This window comes from Castor canadensis, chromosome 1 (assembly GCF_047511655.1).
Source record: "Castor canadensis chromosome 1, mCasCan1.hap1v2, whole genome shotgun sequence".
NCBI classification, from domain to species: Eukaryota; Metazoa; Chordata; class Mammalia; order Rodentia; family Castoridae; genus Castor; species Castor canadensis.
The window spans coordinates 131565437-131584437 of NC_133386.1; the positions used below are offsets into that span (position 1 = coordinate 131565437).

General features: G+C 53.2%; 1 protein-coding gene across 4 annotated transcripts; it reads right to left on the bottom strand.

Moving 5' to 3' along the window:
* Positions 1 to 309: 309 nt before the first annotated feature.
* Positions 310 to 15017, bottom strand: Tsku (tsukushi, small leucine rich proteoglycan). Of its 4 annotated transcripts, none has more exons than XM_020167071.2 (2): positions 14860 to 15017; positions 310 to 6013 (listed from the first exon to the last, which is right to left on the bottom strand). In XM_020167071.2, the coding sequence occupies exon 2, from the start codon at positions 6003 to 6005 to the stop codon at positions 4932 to 4934; it is 1074 nt and encodes a 357-aa protein (XP_020022660.2). In that variant the 5' UTR covers positions 6006 to 6013; positions 14860 to 15017; the 3' UTR covers positions 310 to 4931. The 4 variants fall into 4 exon arrangements, with proteins under 4 accessions (XP_020022660.2, XP_073938625.1, XP_073938633.1 ...); XM_074082524.1 differs by having other exon boundaries at positions 14897 to 15008; XM_074082532.1 differs by lacking the exon at positions 14860 to 15017 and adding an exon at positions 13907 to 14195.
* Between the last annotated feature and the right edge of the window lie 3984 nt (positions 15018 to 19001).

Genomic DNA, 19001 nt, shown 5'->3' on the forward strand with positions numbered 1-19001 from the left:
TCATGGATGTCGCACTTAATATACCATTCTAGGTGTTAGTTATTCCCCAGGGCATGAGGTGACTGGGGGCTTTCCCAGGACCCAGCTGTAAGAGGCAGTACCAGGCTTTAGGGCCTTAATCATCAGTTATGCTGCTGTAGGGAGCCCAGAATCGGTGTCCTCGCCCAATGAGGGAACATGGCTTTCTTCACCCAAGCAGGAGAGTTGATGCTTTCCTCCACTTTGGACAAGGGCCATATCTAAGAACCAATTAATTAGAAAATTGTTCCCAGGTTGACATTTCCAACCAATTTCTCTTTTTTCTGTGTCTTCTAGTATCATGTATTTAATGACATAATATTATATGTACATATGTGTATATCCAAGAAACAACTGTATGCTTATATTGCCAGTTCAGAACATTTTGACTAATGAGTACGCAACATAAAATGATAACACAGGATGAATTTCCCTCCAAGTTCAACAACCACAGTAATCCCTGTAAGTACAATCACTACTACTTAAGTAAATAAAGCCTAATAAACAAATGAGAAGAAATGCAAGGCATGTGACTTTGCTGGATGGACATTTGCTTTTACTGGAAGTTGACCTATGGACTGACACACAACTGCACAGAGCAGTTGTCCTGGTGATTTGCTACCTGGACCCAGGCAATGGTACACAGTGGGTGTTGCCACCCCCCAGACATTTTCCCATTGTAGATACTGGCCATTGGTGGACTTGGTGGTCACTGTCATTGATCTTATAAACATTAGCTGCTAATGGACATTTGCTCCCTGGTGAACACCAGGCAGCAAGGAACACTGAATGTTGATGGAAAATCCACATTAGGCTACGATGACCACCAAGGCAAATGCCCCAAATGCCCTGGGTGGGCATTAGGTATGAGTGGACATTAGAACCAGTGGCCTTCTAATTCTGTAATCACACAAAGTGAGCAGGGGGTAGGCCTCTGCCTCCTACACCCCTGGCAGTGTTCTCCAGAAAACCGTCCTATGAGCTGGCTGGACAGCACTTGGATGGCAGGAGCTGCCTCCCCACCTTTCCCTCTAAAAGCCTTTTAGCCAAGGCAATTTGGGGAAGCAAGGGAGCTGTTAACCCTGACAGAGAATGGCACAGGAACACTCTAATCAGCTCTGCACTACCGAGGGACTCTTCTGTCACCCTCACCGAGCATTTGCCTCTCCTTTATGAATGGGCTCATGCAAGCCAGGCAGGGTGGCTTCAAGGACAGTAGGGCCATGCTTTGTTTCAAATTCTCTGTTCTTGCCATCTTGAAATTGTAAGTTTTTAACAAGGGACCCCGCATGTTCATTTATGCTGGTTCCACAAATTATGTAGCCAGCTCTGAAGCACAGAATCCCAGCCATCTGCTATGATACCTTGGCTCCTCTCTGGGCCTCAGTCTCCAGATCTGGATCTGTGCAAAGAGGAGGAGGGCTGAGACTGGAGCTGGTGGAGAGGCTCAAGTGGTAAGAGGGCCTGCCTAGCAAGCGTGAGGCTCTTGAGTTTAAACCCGAGTGACACCAAAATAGAGACAAGGAGGGGAAGGACGGTGGCTTTGACCTTTAGCTTTTTCTAGAATCACTGGTCTGATGGGAACTATTTAGAGCTGCCTAACTTCCCCAATTCATTTGCAACAGAAAAACACATGGACTATTAGTGCTTTTATGTCTCAGAGCAGCCCTCCCCTTGTCCATGGGCTATGCAGTGGGCTGGGGCCTCATCTGTATGGTGACAAAAGTACTTGGTACAGTTGTGAGAAAGAAAGGGCAGTTCTGGGGCATGTTTTGTGCCAGGCACAGTACCTGGTTCTGTACAAAAGTTACTTCACTTCCTTTTCCTAAGAATGGAGACATTTTCATCACCACTTTCAAAGCTCAGAGAAGGTGACAGCTGAAATCAGACAACTGGTTTTGTGATGAACCCAGGATTTTAACCCTTTGTGTGAATTCAAAATGGAATCTTCCCAGGAACCTCTGCCACCCTGTAATTCTAATCCCTCATCCTAAATCCCAGGATTCCTAGAGGGCGGAGTGAGGCAGGATGAGCATGTCTGGCTGTGCTGGGAAAGACTGGCACAAACTGCTTAATGCCCTATGCCTTGCTCAGTGGATCTGCTTGAACTTGGGGGAGTCTGGCTGCGTGTGGTCACAAGGTGGCGCTGCGGACTGGGTGCCTCAGCACTGGGACATAGGGGATGTGTGGACCCCAGGTTCCTCTAGGCCTGCTGGCTGGCAGTCCTCAAGCAGGTAGGCTAGGGTTTGGGAGGTAGGATGTCCCATCAGGAAGGACGAGTCTGCACTGTGATGGCATTTATGTCCACCCTCCCTACCCTTGTCTTCTATGTGCTGGTCGGTCTTTAAAACTCATGTTCCATGCCCCTCCCCCAAGGACACTTTTGGCATGGTTTTGGGAGGGCCGGGGCTCATCAGGTGCAAATACTGTGATCTCTTACTGACCCCTGCTTTGGAAGCCTCTGAGCATACCAAGGAATGCAGAAGGCTGGAGATCTAACTGGTCTTGCACAGCTTACTGGCAGCACTCCCTACCACCTGCAGGAACACATTTAACTATTGGGGCTGGAGTCTCATTCTGACCCCCTACCTAGCCCTTAGCACTTCCCTACACTGGCAGGTGAGTACCAGGTGGGGCTCAGGGATGCTGGGTAGTCGGGCTCCCTGGGGAGCACCGACAGGCAAGGACAAGTTCCCTGGATGGATGCCCAAGGCCAGAGTAACACTGACCTGCCACCATGACCTCGCTCAAGAGCCAGACTCCCTTGTCTTGAGCTGTGTGGGCCATCCACAGGGCTCTCACAAGCCCAGGGTTTCCGGTGTGTTCCTCCCTCTTCCCATCCCAGGAATGGGAGTCCTCCCAGGGCAGATACAAGGATGCTCATCTATCTTGTGGCCCGGCTTGTTGGTGATGGATACTCCTTAGATTCTGACCAGTTAGAAGGATGAAACTTCTGACAGCAAAGACATCCAGATTAGCTGAAATGAGCTGGAAGTGTGCAAACAGGAGGGCACCATGACAGCTGAAATGCCAAGGAGGAGGAAAGTACCAGTGCCTTTGACAGATGGGAGATGGAGACTTCGGGGAAGCTGCTAAGCAAAGACAGGTACTGGGTCTTGGGTCAACAGGCAGGGACAGAGACAGGGCAGGCTTCCACAGCAGGGGCTGGATGCCAGCAGATGGAGCTGGGGGGTGGGGCAGAGCAGGGAGACGAGGCAGGTGTACAAGAGTACAGGCTGCTGTGAAAGGTGACTCCCTCCTTCATGTGGCCTTACTCCCTCTATCCTGGGAGGTTACTGGAAAATAAGCTGCTGATTCATCCTTGCACCCTGACCGCAACCCAAATAATTGAACACAGTTGAGTGATGGAAAATAGTTGTGTTTTTTTTTTTGTGTGTGTGTGAGTATGTGGTACTGGGGTTTGAGCTCCCTTGAGCCACTCCACTAGCCCTTTTCTGTGATCGGTTTTGTTGTGATAAGGTCTTGTGAACTATTTCCCCAGGCTGGCTTTGAACTGTGATACCCCTGATCTCTGCCTCCTGAGTAGTTAGCATTACAGGCGTGAGCCACTGGTGCCTGGTGATAAGAAATCTCCGTGGTGTTTATTAAACCAAGGACTAGTCAGCATGCTGGGCTGGTGGGGAAAGTCAGAGCTCTCACTGCCTTGTGGGCAGCTCTGGGACGAGCCCCTCTTCTCCATGGCCAATGATGGCTGCCCAACATCCAACACCAAAGTGAACAAATGAAACTTTTCTTTTACAAATGACTGTTTACATCCCCTGCCAGCAGAGGTGGGGCTTCAAAGTAACTGTCCATTTAAAAAAAAAAAAAAAGCCAACTCTTAAACGAAGACAAAGGAAAAACTTAGGGCAGGAAGCTGAGATGCTGGATTGGCGCACACAAGGGAGGGTACAATGGGCTCTGTTGGGTTCAGGCTCATAGGGACTGAATCCAGGAGGCTCCTTGGAGCGCCTGACCAGATGGTGTTCCATAACCACATGACTCCATGGAGGAACATCTGCAGTGACCCAGGAAAACACTTCCAGTCTTGATGTCAGGAATCCCACCAAATGAGAAACAAGCAGGCCTGAGACTAGCATGTCCCAGCTCCCGGAGGCTCTGAAGGGTGAACTGACTTTGCCTGTACCACACCCTGGTCACTAGGCTCACAGTCCATCTTAGGCCCTTATTTGTCTTGCTGCTGCTGCTGGGGATAATGGTGGAAGGGGAAAGATGACAGCAAGGGGTAGCCCAGGAAGAGGACAGGAAAGGAGGAGATGACTTAGAGAAGACAAGAAAATACCGGACTGCCTGGCAGGACCTCAGATTGGCAGGACTGCTTCTCTAGGCCTCATTATCTCACCTGCCCCACAAACAGAGAAATGTGATTTTTCCCTCCATTTCCATCTGTAATGACAACTCTACCCAGCATTCCACAAGAAAAGGATGACACAGGCCTCATGGGCCCAGAGCAAAGAAGGGGTACAGTATAAAAGAAACTCCTGCTCTAGTAACTGGCCCCAGGGACACTCAGCCCAGTGGACTTGAGTCTGCCCTCCAGTGGTGGCTACCACCCAGTCTCCCATCATGAATCAGGTTGGCCTAAGCAAGAGGGAAGGCACTTAGGGGACAAGCAGGGAAGGGTAGCAGGAAGGGACCAGAGTCTGGTTTGGCATCAAAATTCCTCTGTCCATACATATAGGGAGGTGGGCAGCAGGGACAAAGAGGCAGATTTTGTTCCCGGGGTTTGGGCTCAGGTGCAAAGGCCCTCCTTGGCCCACTGTTCTGTGGTGATGCCACCACACAGACCTGCACACTCCCCACTAGTATTGGCACATTAAAATATAAGTTAGTCAGGACCTGAGCAAGCCCAGGACAGCGGTCTGTCACGTGGCCCCAGGCCACACCCTTCGTCACAAGGTATCTGGGCCCCTGGCAGGGGATTTCCGGGTATCTCCGCAGTGCAGTACCACCTTGGGGCTGGAGCCAGGCTGCCGGGGGTAGGCACCTTCCCGCACCAGGCGCCGGCAGTGCACATCCTGGCCCACACTGGCTCTCTGCAGCCCTGGCAGATAGCGGAGCAACATCTCAGGCAGAGGTACCAGGCTGGTGCCCGACAGGTTCAGCTCCTGCAGTGAGCTCAGGCCAGAGAACACCTCAGCTCCTGCCCACTTAAGCTTGGGGTTGCCTGACAGGTCCAGGACCTGCAGGCTTGGTAGTGCTCGGAAGCCATGCGGCGCCAGCTGGGGGAGACCCTGTAGGTTGGCTAGTGACAGGTGTGTAAGGCCTGCCAGCCCTGTGAAGGCACCTGGGCCAATGGCGGCCAGAGGGTTCCCATCCAGGCTCAGGTAGCGCAGGGGCAAGTCTTGGAGATTGGGCACAGCACGGAGCCGGTTCCAGGCCAGGTTCAGGCTCTGAATGGAGGGCGCAGGCAGGCTAGCCTGTGCAGGATGGGGGAGCAGGTGGTGAATGAGGTTATGGGAGAGGTCCACGTGCAGCGTCCGGCCCTGGCTGTGTGTGGTGAAGGCAGATATTGAGACCTCCCGGAGCCGATTGTGGCTAAGGTTCACGTCACTTAAGGGGGAGCTGGTGAAGCTCTCAGCTGGCAGGGCTGGCAGGCCATTGTGGCTGAGGTCGAGGGATTCCAGGTAGCGAAGGCGGGAGAAGGTGGTGGGGGAGATGCTGGTGAGCAAGTTGTGGCTGAGATCCAGGCCAGCCAGTGTAGTATAGCCTGGGCCTGCCAACACCGACTCATTCACCGTCTCTAGCTGGTTGGAGGACAGGTCCAGATGCGCTGTGTCCAGAGGGATGGGCACGGGCACGATGTGGGGGCCCAGGCCACTGCAATCCACTCGAGTCAGACTGAAGCTGTCGAAGAGGCCGAAGGTCTCCACCTCACATTGGCACCCAGGGAAGCATGGCCGCGTTGTCTGGGCTCCATTCACGGCTGGCAGTAGCAACAGTGACAGCAGCAGGGGCCACAGCATGGTGGGGGCTGGAAAGAAAGCTACAGGTAAGGGCTGGACCTACCGGACAGCGCTTATCCCACCCCACAGACACAAGCCAATGTGGGTGGACACAGCCAAGGGTCATCCCTGGTCTCCACCTTCCTGGAATACTCTCACAATACTCCTAATTCCGAGTCCCTGTCCCTTTCTGGCTTCAGTGTCCCCATATGTATGGTAAAGGGTGTGAGGCCAGGGGGGTGGATTATAAACTGGAAGCAGCGGAACCCTGTCCTAGACAGGATCAGCACATGCAAGTGGCCTGCTCTGGCTGAACTGAGAGGGACCTAGAGTCTTCTGTGCCTGCCATAGGGTGTTAAGGAAGCCACTGGACTAGAAGGTCTCTTGGTTGCTGGAGACTCCACCAGGGAGAGGCTCACAGTGCAGGATCAGGGGCTCCATTCACCTCTGCCAAGCAGATGCACTGGGTGCTGTGCTGGCTGCCTCAGGGTGCAGTCTCATTTAACACTCACAGCCATCTCATAAGGCACAAGTTTCCATTTCCATTTTACCACGAAGGAATGAGGTCTTGGCAAGATTAAGAAACTAAATGCACAGCCACACAGCTAAGTGCCTTGACACTAGGTAGAGTACAGTCATAGGAAGAGGGCCCCTGTTGTGTCTGGCAGGGGCGAATCTACGCTCAAGCATGCAGACCAGGACTCTCTCCCTGCAATTACTGCTCCTACCTTGTCCCACCCCCTTAGCCTGTGCTGGAGGCAGCACCCTCCCCTTCAATTAGGGAGGGTGTCTAGCCTCCCAGATAGGCCTGATGGACACCCATCCCAATCCTCCCTTCACCCCTCCATCCTCTACCCCCAGCTGATGTAGCTAGCACACCTCTTTGGTCCTTCCATTAACCTTGAATAGGCTGCTGGGTTGGTCACCCCATAATACAGATGAAGAAACAGAGGCTCAGACAGGACAAGGACCTTATCCCAAACTAGCACAAAGCAGGGCAGGATTAGAACCCAGGCCTGCTCAATTCTTCTATTCGTATCTGCTGCCCCCAGCAGGTCTGGCAGAAAGGCAGGATCTAGGAGGAGCTTCCCTACAGACACGTGCTAAGATGCAATCTCGGTTTCTCCCTCTGTGCAAATGCAACAGTAACTCCCACATATGCCAAGTACCATGCCTATCCTGTCACATCTATGGTTGCTCGCACACACATTGGTCAGACTCAAGGCCTGGGCTCATACCCACTACAACTCCTGGGGCGCTGGTGCTCGGTGGTTCTAGGATGAGAACTAAAGGGTTGAGTGGAGAAAGCTCTACTTTGACAGTTTGGGGCTAGTCCTCCCTGCACAGTGGTCACTCAGCTGGGAGAAAGGAGAGAGCTCTTCATCTGGATGGCCTGCTGCACCCCTGTGAGGTCTCCCTCCCACCAGCCTTCATGAAGGGAGTAAGGGTGGGTGGGAGGGTACAGCTGGATGGCATTACTGGCCCTACATGAAACTTTAAAGTGGGTAGCCACTTGATCTGTACTCTGGCTCTGCCTGGGGCCAGGGAGAAGTGGGGCTCTTCTTCCCTGCTCCTGCACATGGGCCCCTCCTCACCCACCCCTTTCTTTTGTAGAGGCCAATTTGAGGATTAACCCCAGCCCAGGTGCATCCTGGTCCCAGCTGAGGCAGGACAGAACGTTCCAATGTCTGCACCAAAAGGAAAATATTAAGTTGCTTCAGACCTCCTTTGTTCCCTGGATGAGTTCCTCACCACAGAGTTCATTACCACCACAGCCCCCATGCCCCACTATGCTGATCTACTCATACCCACCCTTCCTGGGGTTTAAACAAACACCACAAAGGGCCTGGAGATTAGTCTTTGGTTCCCAGAGGTGATTATACAATGTGCCTATGAAACGCCAAGTGGCTTCTCATGAACTCCTGCTTATGTAACTGGCAGCACAAACATAGCCCAAATGCTGTCCCCTCCAGACCTCTGCACCACAGGGCAGAAATTTCTGCTTTGCCCTCCTCACAAAAGTGCATTGACCCTCACTGACACACATTACAAATTGTGAAGAGCTGTACGTAAGGGCAGTGCAGTCTTCCCAGGGCACACCTGGAACTGAGGCAAGGGTTCTAACATGTAAGGTAAAGGGGCAGAAGCACAGGTGGGACCCACCTGGGTAATTTGGACACCAGGCCAGATTCACCCTGCATCATGAACACATCTCCTGAGTCCCTGTTCTGCCTGGCCTAGGCGAGGGCTGGGTATCCTAGTGGGCACTGCCCACAGTGACAGCTAGAGCCAGTCCTCCTGGCCATGTCCTAGTGCGTGACACCTTATCTCATCCAGGCCTCACAAGTCACCCAAGGAGGCCAGCAGTCTCATTCCTATTTACAGTAGAGGAAATTCAAGGATCTGAAGTCACACCTGCTAACCTGTGTGACTTGACTTTGGGACTTTACAGAGGAGCTGTGAGATTTTGGAGACCCCACATGGGGCATATGTAGCACAGCCAGGACACCCATGGGTACATGGTTGGGGGGGGGGGCGCTATCTCTCCCTGGCTAGACGCTAGATGGTGTTCCCTCACACGGGGAACCCGAAGACCCCTCCCTTCACCACATCCCAGGACAGAAACAGGGAGGCATGAGGGCCACTGTGCACCAACAGCTCCAGGTGTTAGCTCTTGCTCTGCTCCCATCATGGGTCTAGCCCCATTCTCCCTATGAACCTCAGTAAGGGCTTTCATCCAACTCCAAAATTTCAGGACTTGGAACATTCACAGCAGTATTTCCTAAATCTCTGCTAAGTCCAAAGCAGTGTAACAGGCCATATTGGAGAGGATGTGAGTGTGTGGCAGGGAGGGGGGCCTTGGGGATACCAGAGCCCTTGACCTCCTGGGGCTTATAGACCAGCAATGGGAACAGAGACCCACTCACAGCAAGATCGCCAATACCAGCTGTGGGCCCAGGAGACTTGGATCTGTGTGACCTCCGCAGTTTTCATTTCTTTGAGCCTTAGTTTTCTCACCCGTGAAACTACTAATATTGCCTCCCCTGGGACCTGTGCTCTACCCTCAGAAGAAAGGGAAAAGGCACCAGGGAAGGCTAGGTGAGAAGAGGGATCGCTGGGCCCAGCTTCATCCCTTTCTCCAAGTCCCAACCTGTAGATAAAAGACATCTACTTGTCAGCCAGATTCTAGAACACAAAGTCTTAGAAACTGCCCCCATCCCTGGTTTGGAAGACACGAGGTTCTCCAGGGAGGCCATTGTTGGCCCCATGGGGTGAAGTCCACAGTGACTCTGAGGAAAAGCACAGCCATCACAGCTCCAGGGAGTTCTCTCCACATATCACCAGGCCCTGCTATGAAACGCCTCTCTAAAACAGTTTTCACTCCCCTCTCTGCTCAGGTTATACCTACAGAGATCAAATTTTCCCAGGCACAGTTACCGAGACCTTCCTCCCTCCCCTCCTTAAGTCCTTCCCTCAAGGAGAGATTTGAACTCTCCTTGGTAGTTAAGTGTGCCAACAGCTGTGACAGACTCTGAACACCTATTGGCCTTGGCTCACACCTCTCTGAACTCAGGAGAATTCCCCGGCTTGGGAGCTGGCAACCCCTGGGAGATCATGAGTGACTGAGGTCCAGAGAGGGGCAGTGATACCAAGGCCATGGCAGAGCAAGACCCAGGAGCTAGGACCAGACACCACACTGCTGCACCGCACACATCCACAGGTCTGTCGCAGCCCCACCACAGAACAAAGCCCGCTCTGTCCACCCAGGCCACCCCTCCCTCCTAGCCTCTCACACCTCAGGCTCTATCACTAGGCCTCCTTCAGAGGTGACTGAGAAAAATTCTCTGCCATTTTAGACATAGTGTGAGTAGCCTGGGGCAGCCACGTCTTCTTCATCTGTGTACCCCTTTCCTCACTTGGGGCCAGAGCTAGGCCCAGCCTGACATACTGCAAGAGAGAACTGATGAACAAAGAGTCTGGCAAAGAGGCCATGAGGGTTGGCTGCTGGGCTCAGGGGCTGGGTGGGAACCCAGCTCTACCTATTGGTCTCACCAAGTTCAACCTAGCTGAGTCTCAACGTCCTCAAAAGGGATTAGCACAGAGTTGTGGAAAGGATCGAACATGAAGCATTCTGCTCAGTGCCTGGTGGGCAACGAAGGAGATGATCGTTAAGCTCCTTGAAAGCAATAACCGTTACTCTTCGTGTCCCTTCCTATCCAGGCTCCCAATGCGATGCCAGGAGCCCCGTAGGTCTACAGCTGCTAGTGTCTGTTGGTAAGGCCCCAACCCCCCTCCTCCTCTGCAGACACCTTTCTAGGATTAAGGGTTTCACCCTGAGCCTTCCTGGCCCCAGCTGTCTATCTCTGGAGTACGATAGCATCTTTGGCCCACAGAATTTTCCAGCTGCCCGATTTCAACAGGGAGCCCTGGCACAGGAACTGAGTGGGCAGGGGGGCTGAGTCGCATTTGGCCTAGGACCCAGCAGCACCCACCTGAGAAAGGCTTTTGCCTTGTTCAGCTGCAGCTCAACTGTGGGCAGCCTCCTACCCTACCCTGTTTAGTCATAAGTGAGCTGACGCCAATGAAATCCCCAGGTGGACATTTCATAAGCGTCCTGCCCTCTGACCACTTAGTCAGCTCTGAAAATGCAAGTCTGAAAGAATTTCAGGGCCAAACCCAGAGCCTTAAGGGACAGCTCCCCCTACAGAAACACTAATGCTGCACATCTGCACAAGCACGCCAGCCCACCATGCACACACGTCACCACCGTGCAATTTCTGCTTCACCAGTCTTTGATCATGGAGATTATGGCCCCTGTTATTCAGGGCTTTTTGTGTCACTCTGCCTCAACTTACAAATGGGCTTGTGTGGACAACAGCTTAAAGCTAAAGGTACTGGGCTGTAATTAAATGTTCCCCTATCTGTCCTCCTGTAGGCAGGGAGGGAGTTAGATTCATTTTTATATTCGCGAAGCTGAGCCCTGAACCCTGAACAGAGCAAGTGCTATACACAGACACATTAGGCATACAGAATATGACTGTCCCCAGACAACACCCCAGCTTTTCCCATACTCCCTCAACTATTATCTGCTCAGTCACTCTGTAAGACAAGCAGGTTTGATGGTACTGCACTTATCATATAGCTGATTAAAGAGACCCAGAGAGGTTCAGTGACTCATTCAGAATTACACAGCCACTGAGGCCAGGGCCAGGACTAGGAGCTAAGTATTCTGAACCTAGCACCTGGCCTCTTCTATGATACCATCCTGGTACAGATGGGGCCTGGCAGCCCAGCTCCCTCATCCAAGGAAGATCATCTCCAGGGAGATGGGCAAGGCTCCCAATGCTATTTTCTCCTTCCGATGCATCTTCTTCTGGGAAACTGTCAAGTGCCTGTTCATCTGAGATAGCACCCGAAGCCGGTACGTGAAGACAAAGTATGGGGCAGAGGAAAGGGAACGGGCTCCAGCCCTACAGGGTCATGCCTGCCACAAGGATTGTGTTGCCTTCACTCACAAGTCTGAGTATTCGCCTGTAATGCGGTGGGAAGCTTTAGTACTGCCCCCAGTGGGTGGTTGAAGACTACCCAGGGAAGTAAGGACTCAGCCTGCCCGGCTCACTGCATGTTGATTCCTGCCCTGGTGGGTGACTGCAGAGACCAGGAAAAAGAATGCTAAGGCAAGGCAGGGGCAGAGGATGGAAAACCAGCCATCCCCCAAGACCTCTCAAGACACCATCCAAGGCTCTGACCAATTCCAAACTCAGGGAACTGGGAAGCGGGAGCTTAGATGGACATAGAGGCCAAAAGCACGATGAAGCAGTTGTGCTGCCTGTGACAAAATGAGAATTTGGTGTCAAATCGTCAGCCACCTGGACAGGTGGGTCACTGTCTTCCTTCTTCCTCATTCCCATGCCCAGGTTAGGCTCAGGAAGCCTGCTGCAGCAGCCTCTCACTGGTTCTATTCTGCAACTGCCATCATGCTAGGTACCAGAGTGCATCTCCCAATACAAGACCAGGACCAGGCCTTGTTTAAAACCTGTTCCAAAAAGAGTTTCCCAAGCTACCGGCCTGCCACTCCCCTAGACCCCTACCTTCGTACAGGCTGTTCCTTCCCCCAAAGAGATCTTTCTTTTGTCTACCACAAACTCTCATTTGTTTGATTCAAGAGCTATCTCCTCTGCCAGGCCTTCCCAATCTAACCTGCCCCTCATCCAAAGGGTTACCTGGGTTGCCCCATTACAAATCTGTCTGGCTCTTCTCCTGCATGGGGCCTGGCTATGTGCAGGGAGGTAAACCAGATAAATGGAATGTCAGGGATTGAAAGGCTCCTTCTGCTTGGGGCTACTTGCAGAATACTTAGGGCTTCGTAAAGTAGGTTTAGGACCAGGATAGATTCTGTTTCTGCCTTCTGCAAATGTCTGCACAGTGTAACACATACTACAAACTACTTTTCATATTATTAGCACATGTAATTCATTAGTTTAACATTAGCAACAGAGCAGTGCAACAGGAATTAGTATCCCAATCTGAAGGAAAAGGATAAGAAATCAAACAGGTGAAGTAACTTGTCCCAGGCCACAGAGCTAGGAAGCAGCAGAGCGGGAAACCCCTCGACCTTCTGATTCTAAGAGGCTGGAGTAGTTAGCCTCAAGATTGGTCTCCCAGCCTCCAGCACCACTCATGAGCCAGAGGAAGGTTTCTAAGAATTACCACCCTGCTGTGCTTGTTAGACCCTCCATCAGCTCTCCTCTGCCTACAGGCTAACATCTCAGCTGGTAGTGAACCTTGGTGTTTTGTCCCCTGCCTTTCCTCCCAGCCTCCAGTTAACTTCAATTCCAGACCCCAAGACCTGGCAATCTGATAGTCCACAAAGCTGACAACTTCTGCGTTTCCAGAACACATGGAGTTCTCCTGTGAGAGGCCTTTCTTGCTTCCCCTGGGAAATCCTGAGGAGGGTCACCTGCTCCCTTAGGCCCCTCTCCTGGGGTGACTTGCATGAAACCTATCTTAGAACTTGCTTTGGAAGGAGTCTTCCAGAGTGGGCCAGCCCTCCCCAGGAAGAATCCTCAGTGCCCAGTACAATCTTTCCCTGAAAAAGGATGGATGCATCCCTATGCTTTGAACTAGAACTTATGATCAAGAAAATTGAGGGGGTGAAACTCGTTCAAAGTACAAGGCATTTGCCTTTATAGTGGTGGTGCAGAAGGGTGGGTGGAAGCCCTGGACTCAGGCATCCCTAGCTTTCCCTTCCTGGGAGCAAATTAGTGCCTAGGAATTGGTCACATCAGAATGGAGGTGTATGTTACACATCAGTGTCTTCAGGCTCTGAGATCTTGATCTGGAGAACCCCACGGAGGAGAGAGGCTGTCCACATCCCCTTCCCGAAGGGAAGGAAGGTCCTGAGACAGAAAGGAAAGTGCCCACCGAAGCCTTCCAGGTGAGTGACCTCCCTCTTGTAGGCATCATTGGGCAAAGTACTTGGTTAAAGACTGGGGTGACAGAGGGAAGAAAGCGTTAGCTTTGCCACCCAGTATCAAAAGCCTCGCAGGACCGAGTCTTCCCTCTTCGGTCAGTCCCTGTGTTCTGCAAGTCTAGACTTAACCAAAGGGCACAGAGCACAGCGAGGAAAGATCAGCGAATCGAAGTTTGAGTCGCCTCCTCCCGGCGCGGCCAAGTGTGGGCGGGCGCTGCTCTCAATTCGGCTTCTGCAGTTCTGGTAATCCAGACCACACTCAGGGAAGTATCACCCCATCCATACAGGGTGACCACAACAAAGGGAGGCTGGGCAACACGCTCGGTGCCTAACAGTGCGTCACAGACCGTCCCATCCGACAGTAGTATGTTCAAGGTCCCCACTTTCCGCAGCCCAGTTAGGGGTCCTGCGAACAGAACCGGCGCGGGGAGCAGGCCCGGATCCTCACCTACCGGATCGCAGGGTTGGTCCCTCACTCTAGGGACTAGCTGGAAATGCACCGTGGATCTCAAAGCGGAGCGGTCTCTCGGCCAAGCAAACAGGTCTAGCTTGGTTACACACTCTCGGAGATGTGCGGAGGGGATCACGCCAGCCTCCCGGGTCTCCAGCCCCAGGCTAGAGCACAGGACCAGTCGCGTCCCTCCCTCCTCCCAGCGGGGTCCTGTGCGAGTGTCCGGCACGCTCCGCCCAGTCCTGGCCCGGGCCAGTCCCCAGGCACTGCCGATCCCCCAACCCACCAATCCCATCCCATCCCTTCGCTCCCTAACGACCTCAGGAGGTGAAAGAGGGGAGGGCTGCCGACGCCCCCCGCCCCGCCCAGCCGGGAGGACTCAGGCTGTTGCTGAAGGAGCCCGGAGAAAAGTTTGAAGCCAAGTCGGGGGGCGGGTGGACAGCGGGGAAGCTGAGTCGGGGCGGCGTCTGGTTCTGGGCGCGCGCACTCCACCGACACCCAACCCAGACACGTCGACAGGCACAGACCACGTACGCGGACACACACGATGCGCCCACCGGGACCACCACCAAACGCAAGCTCACGAAACGTGGACGCGGCTCTAAACAGCCATGCAACGCCACCGACACACAAAGGCACGGGGATGCACGTCCCCGAACCCAAACCCACAAAGACCCGCAACCGCGAGGTGCACGTGTCCTCACAAAGACCCCCAAGCGCCGGCCCCCGGCCACAGCCTTTGTCTCCCGGAAGCCCCTCTGCCCTGGGTTAGGGCTCCCCACTCCGACTCAGCCCCAGGCATCTGGCGGCAGCTGCGGTCGCTCGGGGTCCAGGAAAAGTTGAGGGGCCTCGGACGGACCCAGCCCCGCCCCTGCGCCGCCCGCCCACCCGCCAGCCGGATGGGGCGGCGTGGCTGGGGACTTCCGCGGCTTCCCGGGACTCGCACCCACCTTGAATGATCCACAGCTGCCGCCTTGGCACACTCACCTCGGCAGCCCAGCACTGGCCCTCGGGCCGGCGCTTTTCTCCGCGCGCCGCGGCCCGCCCCCCGGTCCCCGCCCGTCGCCCCGCTCTCCAGCCCGGCACCCAGTGGCGGCTCCCGCAGGCGGCTCCGCGGCTCAGGGAGTGTCGCCCAAGTGCCGGCCTGGCCGCGTGCGCTCTCGGCTCCGCCCCCGCCCGCCCGCCCGCGGAGCCCGGGTTCCACCCTAGGGAGCGTCTCAAAAGTGCGCAGCTCCCGCCCACTCCAGCCCGCCTAGTTCCCAGCTTCCAGCATCCCTATCTCTGTTCCCCTCTCTTGCGAGTCTCAGCAGATGGCCGCACGTTCGGGAACATCTGGAGGTCGCTGGAGAGAGAGAGAGAGAGAGAGAGAGAGAGAGAGAGAGAGAGACGGAGTGAGAGAGGAAGGGAGAGGGGGAGAGGGAAAGGGGAGAGAGAGAGAGAGAGAGAGAGAGAAAGAGAGAGAGAGAGAGAGAGAGAGAGAGAGAGAGAGAGAGAGAGAGAGAGAGAGAGAATGAATCTGAAGCAAAGAAAGGAAAAGAAAGATGAACCCACAGAGAGGAAAGCCCACAGAGGGGAGAGCCTGGTTTAGGCAGAAGCCTACAGGCTGGCTCGGAGAGTGAAATCCAACAGACTTAGCTTTTTTCTTTTTCTGAAGGGAACCATCCACTCCTGGCTGCATTTCTGAGAAGGGAACCTGCTGTGTGATTGATTAGGTAGCAGTTTAAGTTTATCTCACAACCCATCCCCTAAAACTCTTCTTTATGCTAAGGAGGGAAGGAAAGTATAGAAAAAAACTTTTAAACATAGGACTTGCGGAGAGAAATTACCTGACGGATGCTTTCCCTAGGAGGGACAGCTGGGGGACGGGGCAGGCGGGGGTGAAGAGGGGTGAGACTTCCAGGCTGCGCCCCAGAAGATTCCTACCTCCCAAGAGGGGCGGTTCTCAGGCCCTACAGAGACCCGGTGAGGGATGGAGGAGGGCTCTGGTCTTGGCCCTGGAGCTCTGGGGAACTTCTCCACTTTGGAGAAGGCCCCTGGGTGGAGAGATTGGGCAATGTTTCCGCTGCAGTGGCCCGGACTTGTTACACCCAGTGTTTTTGCTACTTCTTTCCTTATTACTTAAAAACAAAATCAAAACAAAACAAAACAAAATGTTGCTTGGGCTTGTGTCTGTGTCTCTGCCTGGGGAAAAAGGGAGGTCTCAGGGAAGGAAAGTCAAACCTGGTGAGAACGAGGAGGTCTTGCAGGTCCTTCCCCCACACCCTGAAGTCTTGTGATGGTGGAGACTCACCTGCGCTGAGGTCGGTGGACCCTGCCAGTTAGGGAGGTGCAGGGAGAAGGCTGGGAGCCTGGTCTTACCCACACGGGAGCAGGGAGCTCCCCTCTGTCCTCTCTGCCCCTCACCCTCCCCAGTTAGAATCCAGCCTTGGGAACGGGGAAGCTTTCGAGACCATCCCGCTGAGTCCCTGGTAGTACTTTTGTGGCCAGGATCCGTCTCACAGTCAGGCTTAATAGTAGGGCTGCTGGAACTTAACTCTGCATCCCCGGAGCCTTGGGGAAGGAGTCTGAACCCTGTTCTCCTCTCCCCTCACGAACTTTCCCTTCCTGGATGGGAGAAAGACCTGGAATTGTCTGCGGAGGGCCGAGCTTGGACAGTATCCTGTTCCAGCCCCACACTACCTAACCTCTGAGACTCAGTTTATGGAGGCAACTCAGGTAAAACATTGGTCTGACTCCCAGGAAGCCCCACTGTGTAGTTATAATGATTAAAATACCTCCTTCAGAGATTTGGTGCAGGCTGGAAATTCTGTAGGCTTAGGAGGAATCAGAGGAATGCTGGCCTGACTTTGGGCTGGTCCAGCCTGTGTCCTGCTGCGGCCTCTGCTCCGGTGGGGAGGTTCTTTTGTGGGACTTCCATCTTCCCTTTCCCAGATAAGGTGGTGTGGAGTGAGAAGCGTTCAGCCTCACAGGAACTCAGGCTCACTGCCACTGCCCTTTGTGTTTAGAGTTTAGCCTGCTGAGCTGGAGGCTCCAGGCACCTCCTTAGGGCCTCTCACTTAACAGATGTGACAAATAACCCTTCACACCTTGCTGGTAGCCCACAGCAATTTATGAGTTTCCACGTCCACCACTTCCCTTGATCTTCTCTACCTGGGAGGTATAGCCCGTGGGGCCTTTGCCGGAGGAATCTCCAGCCTACCCACTTCCCCTGTGCCTCCTCCTCTTAACCCCCTGCTCCTGTTTGTAATCCTTGCTGCAGCAAGGGCAGCCGATCTAAACTGCAAATCTGCAAAACGGATCATGCTCTTGGCTGCTTAAAACCTTCGGAGAAGGGCTGAGGGCCGAACTCCAGGCTCTGGGTTCAATCCCCAGCACCACACACACAAGAAGCCTTTCGATGTCATTGGTGTACTTAAGGCCAGTGTGACCAGCCCCTCTCTCCTCTACCTCTGGCCTCCCCTCTTCTATATCCCAAGCTTAGTTGCATGCAAATAGGGGCAGGGAGGGTAGCACCCCAACATTCTTCAAGTAGCTGTCCAATGTCTCCTTCCTCCAAGGACCCTCTGGCCTTCTATGATGCTTCCTCGAGCATTTTGTAGCCGTGCACTTTCATTTCACTGTTTTCTTTACCCTTCTTATGGTCATGCCAAGGACTGCGCTGCTTTGAGAGGGAGGGGTTTGAGACAGGGTCTCCTATGTGGCCCAGGCTGGATTTGCATTCGTGATTCTCCTGTCTTCGCCTCCTGAGTGCTGGGATTACAGAAATGTACCGCTAAACCCAGCTATGTGCTTGGCATTCTTAAAAACACTATATCACTTAATCCCAGCAGTGACCACCCTGGATCTGTGGTGGAAAGGCCCTGAAAGGGCAAGAAATATGTTGGGGGTTGGACCGCATGTTCTCTGCAGAACTAGAACGGATTCAATGCGCTCGTGCTTATGCCTCTAACTTGTAATTTCCGCAAGGAGCAGCGCGTGGTGTAGTAGAACGGCCAGGCAACCTGAGGGTCCTGTTAAGTAGCACTTAACCATGAGTGATGGGGAGATGCAAAGGGGACCTGAGATAGAGAGGCTTCTTCAAGGTCTCTGAGAGGAAGAGAAAAAAAAGCACTGCAGTAAAACTTTCTAACTTTTGTTTGTTTGTACTGAGGATTGAACTCATGGCCTCATGCTTGCGAAGCATGGGCTCTTCCACTGGAGCCACTCTGCCAGCCCTTTTTTTGGTTAAGTATTTGAGATAGGGTCTCAAACTATTCACCTGGACTGGTTTGGAGCAGCAATCCTCCTGGGTAGTAGGGTTCACAGTCGTGAGTCACCAGCACCCCTGCAAACTTTCCAACTCTTAACTGTCTCTGTTAAGATCAAAGTAGCCCACCAAACATCACAGGGTGCTTTTATATTGGCCACTCACCTAAACCTTCATCCTGTCTTTACTCAAGAATAAAGAACACCCCAGGAATCAGAAGGACCTGGGGCTATGAATTTCACACAAGTAATCTCTCTAATTTAGCAAGACAAAGACCCAGGCCCAGGAGCCCATCCTAGGGATCAGATGGACCTGCGGCTGCAAATTCCTCATTGAATATTCCAGGTCCAAATGCTGATACTGTCATTCTCACTCTAGAAACAGCTTTCAGTCTCTCCTAATAATAAACATTGCTATTATTTTCACATCTTGCTAAATTCTTCTGTTGCCTGACGCAAGGCCCCACTCAGGTAGATACCTACGCTGACTTTCTGGTAACAGTCCTAGGTGTCACTCTGTCTCTGGCTAACTGTGGACCTTGGGCAAGTCACTTCTTCCCCAGAGCCTCAGTCTCCTTACCTGTAAAATGGAGCTACATAAGAACCTGCACCCCACAGGCACTTTGGGACGATCAAATGGATTAATGAAGATGCAAGCTTGTCGTGAGCTGTGGGTGCTGTGTGTTTTTATCTGATGTACCTTCCCAGACTGTCATGGGTTGAGAATCTCTCTCCATTGGAGGCCGAAAGGCATCACTGGTTCCTTCGGCTGCTTTGCTCATTTCCCATTTTGAGAAAGATCTTTTTTTGCTTTCATTACAGCTGTCAAGCACTTACCAGAAAACCC